At 46.5% G+C, this 16398-nt stretch overlaps 1 protein-coding gene across 2 annotated transcripts; it reads left to right on the top strand.

Moving 5' to 3' along the window:
• Window positions 1-686: 686 nt before the first annotated feature.
• On the top strand, window positions 687-15614 carry igsf5b (immunoglobulin superfamily, member 5b). 2 transcript variants are annotated; one of them, XM_086215527.1, is made up of 10 exons: window positions 687-772; window positions 1099-1179; window positions 2712-3023; window positions 6218-6345; window positions 7925-8090; window positions 8587-8718; window positions 12466-12490; window positions 12970-13058; window positions 14142-14206; window positions 15056-15601. In XM_086215527.1, exons 2-10 carry the CDS (start codon window positions 1131-1133, stop codon window positions 15140-15142), a joined length of 1053 nt encoding a protein of 350 aa, XP_086071653.1. In that variant the 5' UTR covers window positions 687-772; window positions 1099-1130; the 3' UTR covers window positions 15143-15601. The 2 variants fall into 2 exon arrangements, with proteins under 2 accessions (XP_086071653.1, XP_086071654.1); XM_086215528.1 differs by lacking the exon at window positions 14142-14206 and having other exon boundaries at window positions 15056-15614.
• The last annotated feature ends 784 nt before the right edge of the window (window positions 15615-16398 follow it).

Genomic DNA, 16398 nt, shown 5'->3' on the forward strand with positions numbered 1-16398 from the left:
CTTTGAATAGCGTCATGAGGAAGAAACGTGCTCATGCTGTGAACGACTCAGTTACTTCTGCTGACACTGTTGTCTGATCTAATGCACTTTGTTGTATGAGGAGTGAAACGTGACTAAGACTTTGGTGCCATGGAAAATAGAATAAACTGGTAAGAAAACTCCAGTCGCTGCTTTTAAACGTGTGTGTACGAGTCTGCAAACTGTCCCTACCACAGTGAATCCACCATATTGTCCTGGTTTAGAATCCTCATCCCCTTCAACGCGTGTTCCACTAAACATGGAGGTCCGGCCTTCTCTGGTGGTTCAACGAGGCGCGTTTCTCTCCGCCACACCAGATGTTGTCCTGCTGATCCAGAAGCAGTTCAGTGCCGGTCCTGGTCCACTCCAAACCTGCTGTGTGGTTGGAAAGGTTTTATTTCTTTTAATTGTAAACATGGATTTTTGGTGTTAACGAGCACAGGAAAACACCAACACAAGAGAGAGACAAGAGACACATTGCTGCCATGTGATTTATTGTTCCATCTCTGACGCTGATCTCACATCCGTTCATGTGGTGGCTCGGGGTTTTCAGCCTTGTGGGAACTGGAGACTTGTTTGCTCTTTGAGTCACAGTGTGTATTTTTATCAGTTTGTATAAGGGGGCAAAGTTCCCGCTGCATTGGTAATGTTTAACGGGACAGTTTTGGGTGAAATACATGAGCACCAACGTGAGGAAACACGAGCGGCATCATGGGTTTGCTGTGTGTGCTGCCTCCTGCTCAGAGACGATGAGGTGAGTCAAATGAACGCTGGGACGTATTCATTTGTAGATCCAACTTGGACTGTCGTGAAGTTCCATTACTTAAGATTTTTAATGATTTAATAGGGTAACGTTTAAATAATTAATGTTCACTAGACATCATGAGAATCCTCATGTTGTACCCAGAGGGAAGGTCATGGCATCACTACAGATGGAGATGTGTGCTCGGGGCACCATAATATCTTTAATTTCACCTGAGAAGTTTCAGTCTGGATCAAGCATTGCTGCCAGCAGCTGCTGAGAACCAGGATGAAGACCCTTCAGGCTCCTGTCCAGACCATCTTTCCTGTGTGTTCCAGGTCCACTCAGCGGGGAGCGACTGGACTTTAACATGGACGTCTTTGCTCTCCTAGTGCTTCTGCTTTCATGCAGGATTCAAGGTGAGAAATCTGACTGGACGTTGCAAACCACTGAGTCCAGCTGATCTGTGACTGTGGAGCTGAGACACTGCACTACGATCCCCACATGCAGGAGCAAACATGATTAAATGGGAATTTACATGCGTTATGTTCTTTTTTTTTTTCCTTCTTTCAATTTCTAAACACAATTATGGCTGAATAAATGGAGCAACCACGAGCTTGGACTCTGGAGCTGCTCCTGCTGCTCATGGATGTCTTAAATTTAATATGCAAAATAATTCAAAGAAGTAAACTAATTTGTTAGTGCTCATCAGTTGAACAAGAGGTTTATTTTGGGCTTGAGCTATTGATTGAGTATTGAATCATCTTTTCTTCAAACAGGATTTTTTTCCCTTCTTGTCCTGCTTTTCTGTTATTTTCAGGACTTTTTACAAACAAAAGCAACAGTCGAAATTTCTATTGTTTTGCTTGTAGGAAATCAGATAGTGTGTCATGTGATGTGATAACCAGAATTAAGAATTAAGAATTATCGCTGCATGGGGAGTGAATCTGTCTTATATTTACTGTAATGAGAAAAACTTTGGTCTCTGTGGTGGAGACGTGTCAGCAAGGCCACTAATGGATGTGTGTTAACTGCAGCTCTCAGCACTGTGGTGCGCTTGATCACAACACCCTTCAGATTAAACCCACAGACAATCTAATTAGAGGGCCTAATGATCTATCTGCACTTTATAATTAATTCTCTTCAAAATGGCTGCCACTCTAGTTAACCGTAAGATGTAGCCAGTGTCCAGGGGACTTCAGAGTCACCGGTTCACTGTCCCAACAGGAGCGCACACAAATTATGCTCATTAGTCTGCCTTTCTCTGATTGCAATAACAAGAAATAGCTGTATGGGCTGGCCTAGATATTTCTCAGACCTCATTTCCTAAATGGATGCATAATTTATGAACCTGCATGCTGGCTGCAGAGGGAAACACAGTTTACTCACCACAATCAAGTGATACATCACCCTGAGCACGGTGAACCACTTATTTAAGGTTTCACAGTGTGCTATCAATAGGAATTCCTTTTATCCTTCATATTTAGTGACGGAGGGCTGAAGAGACTCTGGGATTCAATTGCGTCTGCATGATGATGACAGGGTCAGAGACTGTGCGCACCATACTGTTTATATTTGAGTTAACCTGCAGCTGCAGTCACAAGCTTTGGGTAGAGACCGAAAGAATGGCATTGTGGATTCAAGCGACGCCTTCCAGACTGGAGCATGATGACGTCCAGAGTGATACATGACATTGTTGACTGAGGGGAGGGTGGAGGTCTTCTGGCCCACCAGCTCACCACTGTAGTGGCTTCCTAGTCACTCTGACAAGAACCTCAAGCTGCCTCGCATCCCTGTCAGGTCACAGTCCAACATGCGTCTCTGTGCTGGGTTAAAACTGGTGTCTGTCGCCACACCACATGACTCCTACGTTTGGGTCATGTGGTGTGGCGACAGAGTGCTAGAGGAATGGATGGTTTCCGTCACAGTAATTCTCTTCCTGCATCTTCAGCAGCTGCAGCTCAGTTGAAGTTGTCGCCTTCAACCTTGACCATCCTGCGAGGGGAGGAGGCGCGCTTCACCTGCAGCCCCGCCAACAGCCAGTGGACCGTGATGGTGTGGCTGATGAACAGCACAGTGGTGCTCACCATCTCAAATCTGCACGGCGTCCTGCTCTCCCCCAATGTGAATGTGACGGCAGAGAAAAGCCCAAAGGGAGACAGCTGGGTGTTTGTCCTCAAGCACGTGGAGAGGCTCCATCAAGGAGAAGTGGTGTGTGACCTCCAGGGTATCGGCAGGAGAACATCAAGCCTGTTTGTACAAGGTCTGTATGCTCACCTGTTAGGGTGCGTATGTACGTGCTGAGTCATGCAAGTGGGAAGGCACCACAAACTGTTGCTGCAGAGAATTTCAGTCTTTTTTGTGCCATTTTCTCAGAGAGATTCTCTCCATCTTGCAAACAAGAGTGTGTGTTCACACATACACACAAAGCAAGGCTCCAGGAATCTATTGTGAGCGAGTGTAGAAAAAAACTGAGCTTAACCTTGATGAGGCAAAAAGGGTGTGTAGAAAAAGAGGCAAATGAAGGAACTAAGCAAAAGTTGCTTTGACTCTGCTTCCCACTCACTGCTGCTTCATCTATGAAAGCTGAGGAGCTCAGAGACAAAGAACAACACCCCCCCCCCCCCCACACACACACACATTATTTAGCTTCAGCATTCAAGGAGCTTGTCTTGATTAAGAACCTTTAATCTAATTTGTTTGAAGTGAACTTTCTCTGTAAAAGCAGCTGAGCTGGGGGATCAGTCAGGGTGGCCACTGAGGGTGAGGCTCGGTGGGCCAGGCGAGTGAGATCATCGCTGTGACATCATTAATGGCAGTGCGCCAGGGATAAATACAGGTGGGACATGGTGAACACCTGCCGGTCAGAGCAGGATCTGCCCTCCTCCCCTGGCGTAGGCTGTGCTGATGCTGCGGGAGAACGGCGTGGAGCGCTGGCTGAGGAGTTAAGGACGAGTCATGTTCTGCAGCTCTGATGGTGCTGTTGCCTGCAGCAGGCGATGACTGTGTTGACCAGTGGGAGCGGTGAGAATTCCCCACTAGTAACAACAAGGAAAAGACACATCCACCATCGAGACTCACAAATCCTTACAACCGTCATTCACTCCAAATGTTTACCCAGCTTGAAGCGTTACACAAGCCACAAATCTCCGCTGGTGAAGAGGACATTGTCTTGTGACGTTCTGCCTGGACAGTCACAGCGAGAGTTCTTTACAGGGGACAGTAGGGGGCGTGAACACTGCTGCGGGAATGTTTAGCAACTATTTTAGGGAAACGTTTATGGGACGCTCTCTCTTGGTCTCTTGCATATTCTTGAGAAGGAGAATGAAAGCTGAGCATTCAAAAGCTTCTTTTCCTGTGTGTTCAGTCTTCCTCTATGTCAGGAGCATCTTCCTGTTGAGCAGAAACCTTCAGAGTTGCCTTCGCAAAGCTTTAACTCCAAGAAAAGCTTCTGTTGACTTTGGGGATCAAATTCTAGGTGTTTTCAGTAAATTTGACCAGAGTTTTCTTAAAAGTCTCCAGAACATGCGGAACGTCCAACGGTTAAGTGCTCTTTAAAAAACTTCCAATCTTGACAGCCCTCAAGCATTTTGGGATTGTGGTGTACCGACCAAGAGGGAACATCAAGTAAAGATTCCAAGGATGTACTTACCTAGAGGGACGTAGACCCTCCAGACAACCTGGTAGGGTATGGAACAGGAGGTCCAATGTGAGGGAAGGAAAGCTGTAGATTTCTGTTTTCTTCTTGAGTGGCTGATAAAGGTTAGACACAAATGATGGCGATACTGACCATGATACTGTGGGTCATGGAGCTCGTAGAAATATGAGATTCACAATCCTCAATGGCTTTCATACAGTCCCTTGGTTCGGAGGTGCCGTATCCTGCTTTACAGCAAATAACCGGAACGTTTCTCTCCCCTCAGCACTGCTGACGCAGTACTATTTTGATCCTCACTGGAGCAGCGAGCCTCAGACTAGATGACAACTCATTAGAAGGACCTGCCCCCCAACCTACCCCCCCCCCCCCGTGACCTTATCAGTCAGCCTATTTGCATCTACACTCTCAAACTGAGAGCCAGATAAAAATCTGTGTGGAAACATCCCTGAGCAACCAGAAATAAAACCAATAACCCATCACCACCGGTGTATTATGGAGAGAGGGCCTCTGTTGCTGCCCGTAACACAAATCCTCTCTGACACATTCGACCATTAACAGAAGTGTATGGTGAATCCGCCCCCCCGGTCATCACTATGGCCTGACACAGCCTTTGAATTAAGTGTGCATCCTGGCACGACCACTTAACAGTCAGCAATTCTGTCCGTGATTTGTGTTCTGCAGCCTGTTGGATGGGAGCCACAAATCTACAGCCGACTGACTCCATATGGTCTCATCCTCGCTCGCTGCGTTAATTTACCAATATGAAGATGGTGTAAACACGATCAAACACTCCCGCTTGCTCTCGCTGCTGCTGCAAAGAGGCACAGCACCCCCCCCCACACACACACACACACCCTAGGAATAACATCTATTCTTCATGTAACACACATTTCATACACACACACAATCCTGCACACATATTTAAATGCTCCCTTCAAAGCAGCATTTTCTATTTCTGAGCCCCAAACAGAAAAATCTCTGGAATCCGGGTGAGCTGAGGACTCCCACTGCCTGCCATCGCAACCCGGCGTCTTCTAGCTTCCTACAGTGATTAACAAAGCTCATGAATCCTTCTGTATCAGGGATCACTTAGATGCAAGCTTTGGGACGGAGCGCTGATGCTGCCCTTCTCTCTCTCCACGTCTATCAATCAGCTACCATCGCCCAGAGCCACTCATCAGTTAGCACAAATGAGGCCGCTGGTCGTAGGCCAACTTTTATTCACCGGAACGGAGACTCCCTCCGAGCAGCTGGAGTCCACAATGAGAAATGATAGTTTCAGAATCGGGTGGTTTGATTTTCATGACATCAAATCAGCCGTCAAATAAAAGCCGCTGGTGAGAATATATAATGTGCACACACATCGGACGATTGGAAGCTAAATCAACATGGACGTGTCATTCGCTTCGACGAGGCGTGCACGCTTCTGTAATTATCTTCCTGTCTAAAGCAGCTGGCTGTCGCATCCACCAGCCTTTCAGTAGGTTTCACATACAAGCAACCGTATCTCCCGGGCCTTAAGTGGCTTATTTGGCTGGCAGGGTGGAAGATGAAGTGGAAGAGAGGAGAAGCATTCGTCAAGCAGTGGAGACACAGAATCAGTCAGCAGAGATGAATGAAATCCATCTTTTGTAAAGCAACAGAGGAACTGAAGAGAGGATGCGTGTCTTTAGATATAACCATGAAAATACATGAATTCCAAAGACTCACGCTTGATGGAGGGCCAAACAGTTTTGCATGCATGTAAGCTCATAAATATGAAAAATGTTCATGAGGATGGACTTGTGGTGTGACTGCAGAGAGCGGCAGCGTGAGAGTCTCTGGAGACAGCAGGATGGCTTTCAGGGGTCAGCCGGTCCTGTTTGAGTGCCGAGCGGCGGGATGGTACCCTCAACCCTATTTGCAATGGCAGGTTAACGACAGAAAGGTAGACAAACGACAAGAATCCATCATCATCGTCATCACTATTACCATGAAGAGTGTTTTCCTTCTCCATTTCTGACCAAATCTTGAACATTTCAACATTTTTTTCATCTGTCCAATAACCGTATTCTCCCATCACTGCACAGCCACAGGCAGCCTTAGTTTATCCCAGTATGTGACATCAGCAGCATTTATTTCGCTTGTCTTTGCCCCTTGTGGTCAGATTGAACACTATATACTTCTGCGGTCCTCCAGGGGGCCTGCGGCGCTGCACCAGGCCACTTGAGTCGTGCAGAGGAGGCGGATGGATGAGTTAGAGGTCTTCACCCCTACACGCTTGCCTTAAAAATGCTTAAAATATACATCAACAGTCATAAAACTACAGAGGCAGGGAGAGGCCCTACTTGAATGACCAATCGTGATTGTGAGAAATACTTTTAGTGTCAGAAATCACCTTTTGGGAAAGAGAATTGCATACTTTGACTCTTAAACACTTCTGGCCCGAAGTACCGTAGGCAGCCACATGATGCGGCTTGACTTTCGTTGAATGAAAACTGATCTGTCGCTGTTAGAATTTGCCTTCAGGCCTTTTGTAGGTTGCTGAAGGCAAATTTGTTAAATCCACTGGAGGAACCAGGATCAAACCAGACTGCTGGATTACAAGACGAGCTGATCTCTCTCCCGAGCTCCAGCTAGAACTGTCCCACAAAAACCACAACAGCGTCTGCACCACGCAGGGCTCTAATTTTGTGGCTGAGTAGAGCAAATTAAAGTGAATGATTATGGATGATTACTGCTGGTAATTCTCCTCTTGACACAGTAGAAAACTGCCAGAATGTCAATGTGAGGACAGAGATTTGAGTAATGATGTAATTCAGCACAGATTAAGCTGTTTGGATGTATTATTAACAGGAATGTGCAGCAGATTATGTTGCACTGTGAGTCCAGTCACTAAAATGTGTTGGTCATGATGATAACCCAGAATTGCTTGCCATTTCATTAAGTTCTATTATCTCTCATCATTACCACCACTGGTTAAAACAGAGTGCACATCATCATATCAACATACTCAGTGACTCCTATATGCAAGTAATCTTTTGCTTCTCTATGAACCATCAAGGGCTATTGAGCTGACTGCACCGGGGCGAGCAAGAGCCGATAACTCTAAATGTCAGCAAATCAAGTCTAATCATGCGTAGTCTAATCGTATACACGGCACTAAAAGCGTAGCCAGATTAATGTGCTGCAAAATGGAGTGAGAGTCTTGCGTTCATTTATCCTTAATTTCCTTCATTTCAGGGTGCAGCACCCGTGTGGCAACAGAAATGCCCTCCCGGATGATGGCACAGCTTTAGATAAATGTGTCACCTAAAACAAAAACGTCTCAGATTTTCCAAAACTTTCTACAAATGTAACAGACAGAAAAATCCCCTTGAGGGAAAATAGGGAGATGCCAACCCGAGGTTGCCCGACGAAAAACTCTGCAGCGCTGTTTTCTGCCAAATCTAAATCCAAACATCGCAGTGATGCCAATAATCAGAATGTATTGCAAATAATGCGAATTTTCCCTCACTGGTACGGAGCTGAGCCAGAGTCAATACAACATCAGTAATGAAGAGTCGGAGAAGAGCCTCTTCACCGTGACCAGCAACCTGAGCGTGACGGCAGCCAAGAGCTCTCGTGTGGATTGCCTGGCCTCTGTGGCGGCCCTCGCCTCCCCGCTGAGGAGCAGTTTGCGTCTGACAGTCGGTGAGTTAACACCGCCATCACCTCCTATGCAAACTAATACGTGATGTTACCCAAGTCCCAAGTCATTCCACTCAAGTTTGGAGTGAAGCTGAATATACAAGTACCGCCTCGGTCGGCTTCCGTGAGCAAGAACTCGCTGAAACACGACTGAAATACTCCCTCTCACGCCTCACACCCATCAACACCCGGCACAGAGCTCCCAGATCCACGCTGTTTGAGTTTCAGTCACTGAAACTTAAGTGGAGCTGAAGCCCACAGCTTCAGAATGATCCCTTCAGTGATGCTACATCTGTGGTTGGAATAACATTTTCTTTAAATCCAATTAGAGCAGCAGCAGCCTGCACTAAACGCTCTCATGCCGACTCCTGCGAATTAAGGCAGATAATTAAACACGGCTCACCCCACACTACGTCTGCAAATCTGCAACAGACTCGCAAAGTAGCTACACAAGTTCAGCATTTCTCTCCTAAACACTGATGTCACCTTGTCTCCTCAGTTGCAGAGGTGACGCAGGAAGGTGATGACTGCACTGTCCCGCTGGCGGTAACGGCCTCCCTCGCCGCTCTCCTCCTGCTCCTCCTGCTCTGCATCTGCACTGTCCTCTGTTACAGACAAAAGACACAAGCAAGTAGGCACTTTTCTTTCCTAAATTGCTCCTAGTGAAAGAAATGTCACCTCCTTCAACTGATTTCAGAGCAGAAACTGTGATTAAAGTATAATGAAGGAGATAGGCGGTTCCACGCTGTGACTTGGCACTGCCTCCAGCTGGCCTGCACCAAGGGCATGCAATAGTTTTTCTGAGGAAGGCAGAACATTATGTTGTCAGCAGAAAGCTTCACATCTCAGGAGGCGACTGCAGCACCGCGGTGAGAGAAGTGAGTGTAAGACTGCAGGAGGAGGTTTGAGTCCCGGTCCAGGTATAAAACCGTTTCAGCGAGTAAGCAGTAGTTCAATACCAATCGCCATTTGTGCAAACAAAAAAAATATCTGTGAGTGTGATTCAGACCCACATGTGATTGTTGGCCCATGTTGTACTTTGAGAGGTCTCAAGTTGGGAGGTTTGAGACGACACATTAAAGGGATATTATACTCATTTTGGACCGATTTTCATTCCATTGTGGGTTGTCTGTGCCAACAAATGGTGTAGCTCCCTCCAGGGCACCTGCTCCCACAGCCCCCTGCTCAGATGCTGGAATTACACCTCAACATTTGTTGTATGATTGTTGTAAAAGATGGTCAGGCCACCTCCTGTATTGCTCCAGAATTAAAACAACCTTTCCGCCATGTTGGCAGCAAAGGCAGGAGTGTGACACTGATGCCTGAGCAGAGCAGCCTGGGAGTGGTCTCACAGGGCGGACGTCCATGCGGTGCATCCTGGCTCTTGTCGCTTTTCCAAGTGAAGTCACACACTTGTGTGGCATCATTTTCAAAAATATCTGCAACATTTGACAGCATTGATGGACCAAATCTATCTTTAGAGTAGCTTAAAGCTTTTGGTCACAACCTCCACCTCTGAGAAAGTGCTGCTCACAACCCCCACCTCTGAGTAAGTGCTGCTCACAACCTCCACCTCTGAGTAAGTGCTGGTCACAACCCCCACCTCTGAGTAAGTGCTGGTCACAACCCCCACCTCTGAGTAAGTGCTGCTCACAACCCCCACCTCTGAGTAAGTGCTGCTCACAACCCCCACCTCACCTCTGAGTAAGTGCTGGTCACAACCCCCACCTCTGTGTAAGTGCTGGTCACAACCTCCACCTCTGTGTAAGTGCTGGTCACAACCCCCACCTCAACTCTGAGTAAGTGCTGGTCACAACCCCCACCTCTGAGTAAGTGCTGTTCACAACCCCCACCTCACCTCTGAGTAAGTGCTGGTCACAACGCCCACCTCTGAGTAAGTGCTGTTCACAACCTCCACCTCTGTGTAAGTGCTGGTCACAACCTCCACCTCTGTGTAAGTGCTGGTCACAACCTCCACCTCTGTGTAAGTGCTAGTCACAACCCCCACCTCAACTCTGAGTAAGTGCTGGTCACAACGCCCACCTCTGAGTAAGTGCTGTTCACAACCTCCACCTCTGTGTAAGTGCTGGTCACAACCCCCACCTCAACTCTGAGTAAGTGCTGGTCACAACCCCCACCTCACCTCTGAGTAAGTGCTGGTCACAACCCCCACCTCTGAGTAAGTGCTGGTCACAACCCCCACCTCACCTCTGAGTAAGTGCTGGTCACAACCCCCACCTCACCTCTGAGTAAGTGCTAGTCACAACCTCCACCTCTGTGTAAGTGCTGGTCACAACCCCCACCTCTGAGTAAGTGCTGGTCACAACCCCCACCTCTGTGTAAGTGCTAGTCACAACCTCCACCTCTGTGTAAGTGCTGGTCACAACCCCCACCTCTGAGTAAGTGCTGGTCACAACCTCCACCTCTGTGTAAGTGCTGGTCACAACCCCCACCTCTGTGTAAGTGCTGGTCACAACCCCCACCTCTGTGTAAGTGCTGGTCACAACCTCCACCTCTGTGTAAGTGCTGGTCACAACCTCCACCTCTGAGAAAGTGCTGGTCACAACCTCCACCTCTGTGTAAGTGCTGGTCACAACCCCCATCTCTGCGAAAGTGCTGGTCACAACCTCCACCTCTGTGTAAGTGCTGGTCACAACCTCCACCTCTGAGAAAGTGCTGGTCACAACCTCCACCTCTGTGTAAGTGCTGGTCACAACCCCCATCTCTGCGTAAGTGCTAGTCACAACCTCCACCTCTGTGTAAGTGCTGGTCACAACCCCCACCTCTGAGTAAGTGCTGGTCACAACCTCCACCTCTGTGTAAGTGCTGGTCACAACCCCCATCTCTGCGTAAGTGCTGGTCACAACCCCCACCTCTGTGTAAGTGCTGGTCACAACCTCCACCTCTGTGTAAGTGCTGGTCACAACCTCCACCTCTGAGAAAGTGCTAGTCACAACCCCCACCTCTGTGTAAGTGCTGGTCACAACCCCCACCTCTGAGAAAGTGCTGGTCACAACCTCCACCTCTGAGTAAGTGCTGGTCACAACCCCCACCTCTGTGTAAGTGCTGGTCACAACCTCCACCTCTGTGTAAGTGCTGGTCACAACCCCCACCTCTGTGTAAGTGCTGGTCACAACCTCCACCTCTGTGTAAGTGCTGGTCACAACCCCCACCTCTGAGTAAGTGCTGGTCACAACCCCCACCTCACCTCTGTGTAAGTGCTGGTCACAACCCCCACCTCTGTGTAAGTGCTGGTCACAACCTCCACCTCTGTGTAAGTGCTGGTCACAACCTCCACCTCTGAGAAAGTGCTGGTCACAACCTCCACCTCTGTGTAAGTGCTGGTCACAACCCCCACCTCTGAGTAAGTGCTGGTCACAACCTCCACCTCTGTGTAAGTGCTGGTCACAACCCCCACCTCTGTGTAAGTGTTTTGAAAGTTTAAAAGCAATATCAGCTCTTCAACCCTGCATGTTGATCCCCATCAATTATGTTTAAAGTCACTGTACACTCAGACGGTTTGACTGTGACTCCTACACCAACCAGAACATTGTCACCTCTCCAAATAGACAAGTTGATACCTTGGTAATCTAAAATGTGGAGTGGAGGTGGCGTAGTGTTGTAGAAAGTGGAGCCAGGCAGCTGCAGCGATGTTTGTAGCATCGCCGAGGGAATTGTTGCTTTAGCACGAGCAGACGGAAGAAGCCTGTCTGGGCACTGCAACAACAATGGTGGTGAGTCACATATCTAGAAGTCACTGTAATCCCTGTGACTGATTCTGGACTAATGCTAATCGCAGCCACGGTTCAGGGATTAAGTAGCTGAGACCTTTTTCCAGCAGCTGAAACATCTGATTCCTCCTTCACCATTGACAGCTTTAATATAAGAGTCGGAGAATGAATGATACTTCCAAGTCACTCAGCTTCTCTTTGAGGGAGCCACCAGGGAGAACGGTATGCTCTGCAATTATTGGAAAAATACAAGAGTCGCCCTTAAAGACTTTGGCTTGCATGACAGCAGGGATTTAAAATATAACAGCAAAGGCAGTTTCTCTCCCTGTAAACGGAACGGTTTATATCTCTCCTGAGGCAAGCACCATCTGCACTGTTGTTATAGCGTTGTGTTTTCCTTTGCAGGAGGACCTTTGGCAAAGACAACCATGACGCCTTGTTAGAAAACTCATTAACACTCAGCTCTCGCTTTCACTGTTGAATTGCAAACTAACTGGAGGCTATTTTATTAGTGCAGAATCCCAAACTAATAAACATGGGGGCAGTTTCAGCTCCTGTGCTGCTGCAGCTCTGTGGTCAGTGCAGTGAGAATAACAAAGTTAACTCATTATAGTTCTCTGTTTCATGTTACTTTTCCTGCCTTGCAGAATCAAGCCCACAGGAGGCAGCAAGGTAAGATTTCAAATGCTATAGAACTGTTTTTGAACAGTGCAAATCTTTCTCCTCCCTTTTCATTGAATGGAAATTGTGGACAAAATAAGTGGCAATATTCAGTGAAAAAAACAGCAAACCAAGTACAGAGCACCTTTGTTATACCTCATGAAATACAATTGAAAATGTGATTTTACAATTGCCTGCAATAAATAATCATTACATTTTGTAAGAATGTAAGTTCCAAGGGGCCGATGTATTCTTCAGGACGTTTGTCAGAAATTTTTCTTATTATCTGAAATATATTTTGCAGCTGAGCACGCTGGAATCAGATCTGGTTCTCGGTCTAATGATGTTCATTTTTCATCCGTCTGAGAACTTTATAATGAAAACAGAGCTGAGGTTTCCGGCTGCCTGCTGAGAAAATAACCACAGCGTCTCTGCTGTTTTCCAGCTAAAGGTCATCTTTCACTGTGGACTGTTCATTTGGGTATTTGCAGGTTTGACCAATCGGTAACCATGCAAAGCTCGGTTGGTGAGGGGGCAGGTGGGAGGGTCAACCTGGGATATTCTAGTGAGGTCATCACAGGTGAGAATGCGTGCAGTCGACATGACAACCGTAGTGAAAACTTGAATCACAATAACATGATGAAAAGGTATTGTTATATCCTCAGTTAAGCTAACAGTTAATAGACCTTTACACTATAATATGGTATATCACCTCATGTACTGTCCATATACATATACGCACAACACAATACACAGTACATACTCACAGTACTGCAGGGTCCATGATGCTCTCATTGCTGTAGTGATTGGAGTTGCTTCTTCTGGGGTCCCTCAGGGGTTTATTCTGGGTCCTGTCTTGTTTTATCCTGGGCAAATCATGCACTGACACGACATTGATTCCTACTGTAATGCTTTTATTACTGATGTTTCTATTTTTCATTTCACTAGCTGAGAAAAAAAAAAAGTTGAAACAGTTTGGCACCAGGTGGTCAGTGAGCCTGGTTCTGTCCAAAAATCCTCCAGCACCTGAGGAGCTCACGGTCTCATTTAAAATATCTTATCTGAAAAAGATATTGGGTGGTTATAATGAGCTTTAGCCATAGCTGCTAGCTTGTTATGCTAAGCTTCTGACTTTTATCGAGCTTCTCAAACTAATGTGTGGCAAGATGTGAAACCGTGCTTCACCATCTTATCTTCATCATCATACATTGTCTTTAATAAACTGTTGATAACACTGATAACCAGCAATAAAACTGTAAAAGTCAACTAAACACTCACATACCACAGTTTGAAGCACTGACGTCTGATTTTAGGATGGAGCAAATAATCGCACTCTTTATTCATAGAAATCTGTCACGATGAGATGTGTTTTCAGCAGCTCGTTTGAGTCAATCTGCTTAAAACTTTCCCTTTGATAGTTCAGCATATTTACAAGTAGGAGAACTACGAGGACAATGTAGAAAAGTGTATGAAATAATTGTTGATTCCTTTTAATGGAGGGAAAAGTTTGAAGTAATTGTGATGTTGATTTAAAGAACTGTCTGCAGTTCTGTTTACTGAACGAACCCAGCAGGCTCTGGTTCGAGTCTGCGGCCCCTGTGAGGAGTCGACTGTGCATTTGTAGCTGCTCAGTGGGGCTAAATGGCTGTTGTTCACTGTGCAGATGCAGTTTTCAATGAGCTAATCAGGGAATTTCAGAGCCGGCCTGATTTCAGCAGTGGTGACCAGGTAAGGCAGAGACAGACCAGAGGCTGACGCCTTCATTGCGCCTCCTCCTGTATCGTTGCTCCTCTGTTTGTCCTCCCAACGCACCACTGCAGCAGCAGACTTTTAATGTTTGTTTGGGTTTTTTTGCAAGATAACAAGACAGTAATGCTCAGTGTGTGCCGCTGCCGTGGCTCTGCGTGGGTGCACGTGATGTCCTGCTGTGGCGAGCAGGGCTCTCGCTTGACTTAATTTGTCACTGTTGCTGTCTGTACGTCCTCGTGCTGTAAATTTTAGAATTCTATTGATTTTACAACATCTTGTTTAAGGAGTCCATTTACCAAGGACTGCAACTGAAAATTAGCCAGCTGGCTAACACTGGCACATTTCCAGAAATGCTGATGAATGTGTGTCGTCCTTCGAAACAAAATGAGAGCATTACTGTCACCAAATATTTACTGACGTCTTTCTAATCTATCTGGATATCGAATGAGGCCCCGTCAAGATCCCTGAGCTCTTTTCCTGGGTCAGAACTGCAGTTTAATACATGCAACCATGTTGGACAGGATGTAAATATTCACTCAATCCTTCTCTGTTTGTTAATCCATCATTCAGGTTTCTCTTAATTTGTCTGTAATGTCTCCTCTGAGGCTTTGCTTTGCGTGACCTGTAATTGATGAATTGATTGATCGATTTGGGCTCACACACTGTATTTCTACTGTGTTTAATATCCTGGTGTCGAATCTCACTGTGGTTGTGTGTGTGAAACTTCTTTGTCCAGTTCCCTCAGGTCATAAATTCAGTTTTGATTATTGAAGACCAGTTTTGTAAATAATAGTCTTAACACAAGCACACTGCCCCCCCCCCCCCCAGGTCCCTGATCTTGTGTCCTCCAGGAGTCTGTCCTTACACAGTGAGAGTCCACCCCCGATGACCATCAGGAGAATTACTACAGTTTGAATGTATCGTTTTATCCTGTCCAAGTTAAATGTGTGCAACACATTGGTTGTAATGATGTATGACAATAACTACGGTGATGAACCAGATTACCTGTCCAGACAGTTTTGAGTTTGTTTCTGCAGTGTTTGGCTTTTGTATTCTGCATTTTGCTTTTGTATAAAAACTGAACTCTTCTTCTCTGTGATTGTTTTGAACTCAGACCTCTCGACGGTTTAAGGATATGCAACAAAGCATCACATTTCCAATCAGTGTTGTTTTTGGCAGGCATTTTAGATTTAGTTTTAGTCTCAGTCTTTTGGACTAAATGCTTCTTAGTTTTAGTCACATTTTAGTCATTTCTGTCCTTGATAGTTTTAGTCTAGTTTTAGTCGACGAAAACTCAAAGGTTTTAGTCAAATATCAAAGATACCTATAAGATATATATGTGTATGTACTTAAGAGGCCACTACAGTGTTAGAATGAAGCACTGAAACTGATCCACCTTCAAAGGTGAGCTTTTCCCCTCTTTTTCTTTCTCTACCTTTTACTTTTATTATTTTGCTGCAGAAGCAGACAACACACTGGCCCACAATAGGAGTATTATACTTCCATATGAACGACCACATGTCCTACATACTGGCTTCAGCTGCTGTTACTGGTTAAAGCATCCAGGTGTGTTGCTTACATAGGGAACAGCAGCACGTCTGAGGACTACCAGGTCTGAGGACTACCAGGTCTGAGGACTACCAGGTCAGAGGACTACCGTGTTTCCCAGTCCCACAAACGTGGGTCAAAGCACTCCACCTGCCACCCGTCCACAAATGGACAGGGTTTTATTCATAACATGCTAGATTAATAGAAGGCTGCTTTAAACCAGCCAACATCAGCGGGGCCCTGGCAGCCCCGTTCATTCTAGCTTTAGCATGTAGCACTAGGAAGCGGTCTCTGCACCACGGGGAGGTGGAACCACCACCACCACCACCAAACTTTAGGCTTAATACAAAAAAGAAACTGCATCTCAGGGCGAGCCTCACAGACTAAAGCTATGCTTCAATCATCCCTCTTTTCACGACCACCCGACACCGCTGCTGCTGCCGTGGTGAGAGTCTGGTCCGCTGCAGACAGGCCCAGACTGTCTCTGTGTGTGTGTGTTTGTGTGCGCGCAAGAGAGGCTTTTAGTGCGTGTGTACTGATGAGGGGGGCGTGGCCATTAGGACCAACAGCTACAGCTGGCTCCGTTCTGATGTTTGAGCTCATGATTGACATTGCACGCATGC

Source organism: Aulostomus chinensis, chromosome 10, assembly GCF_037954235.1.
Source record: "Aulostomus chinensis isolate RoL2024-O1b breed Wild chromosome 10, RoL_Achi_v1.0, whole genome shotgun sequence".
In the NCBI taxonomy this organism is placed as follows: Eukaryota; Metazoa; Chordata; class Actinopteri; order Syngnathiformes; family Aulostomidae; genus Aulostomus; species Aulostomus chinensis.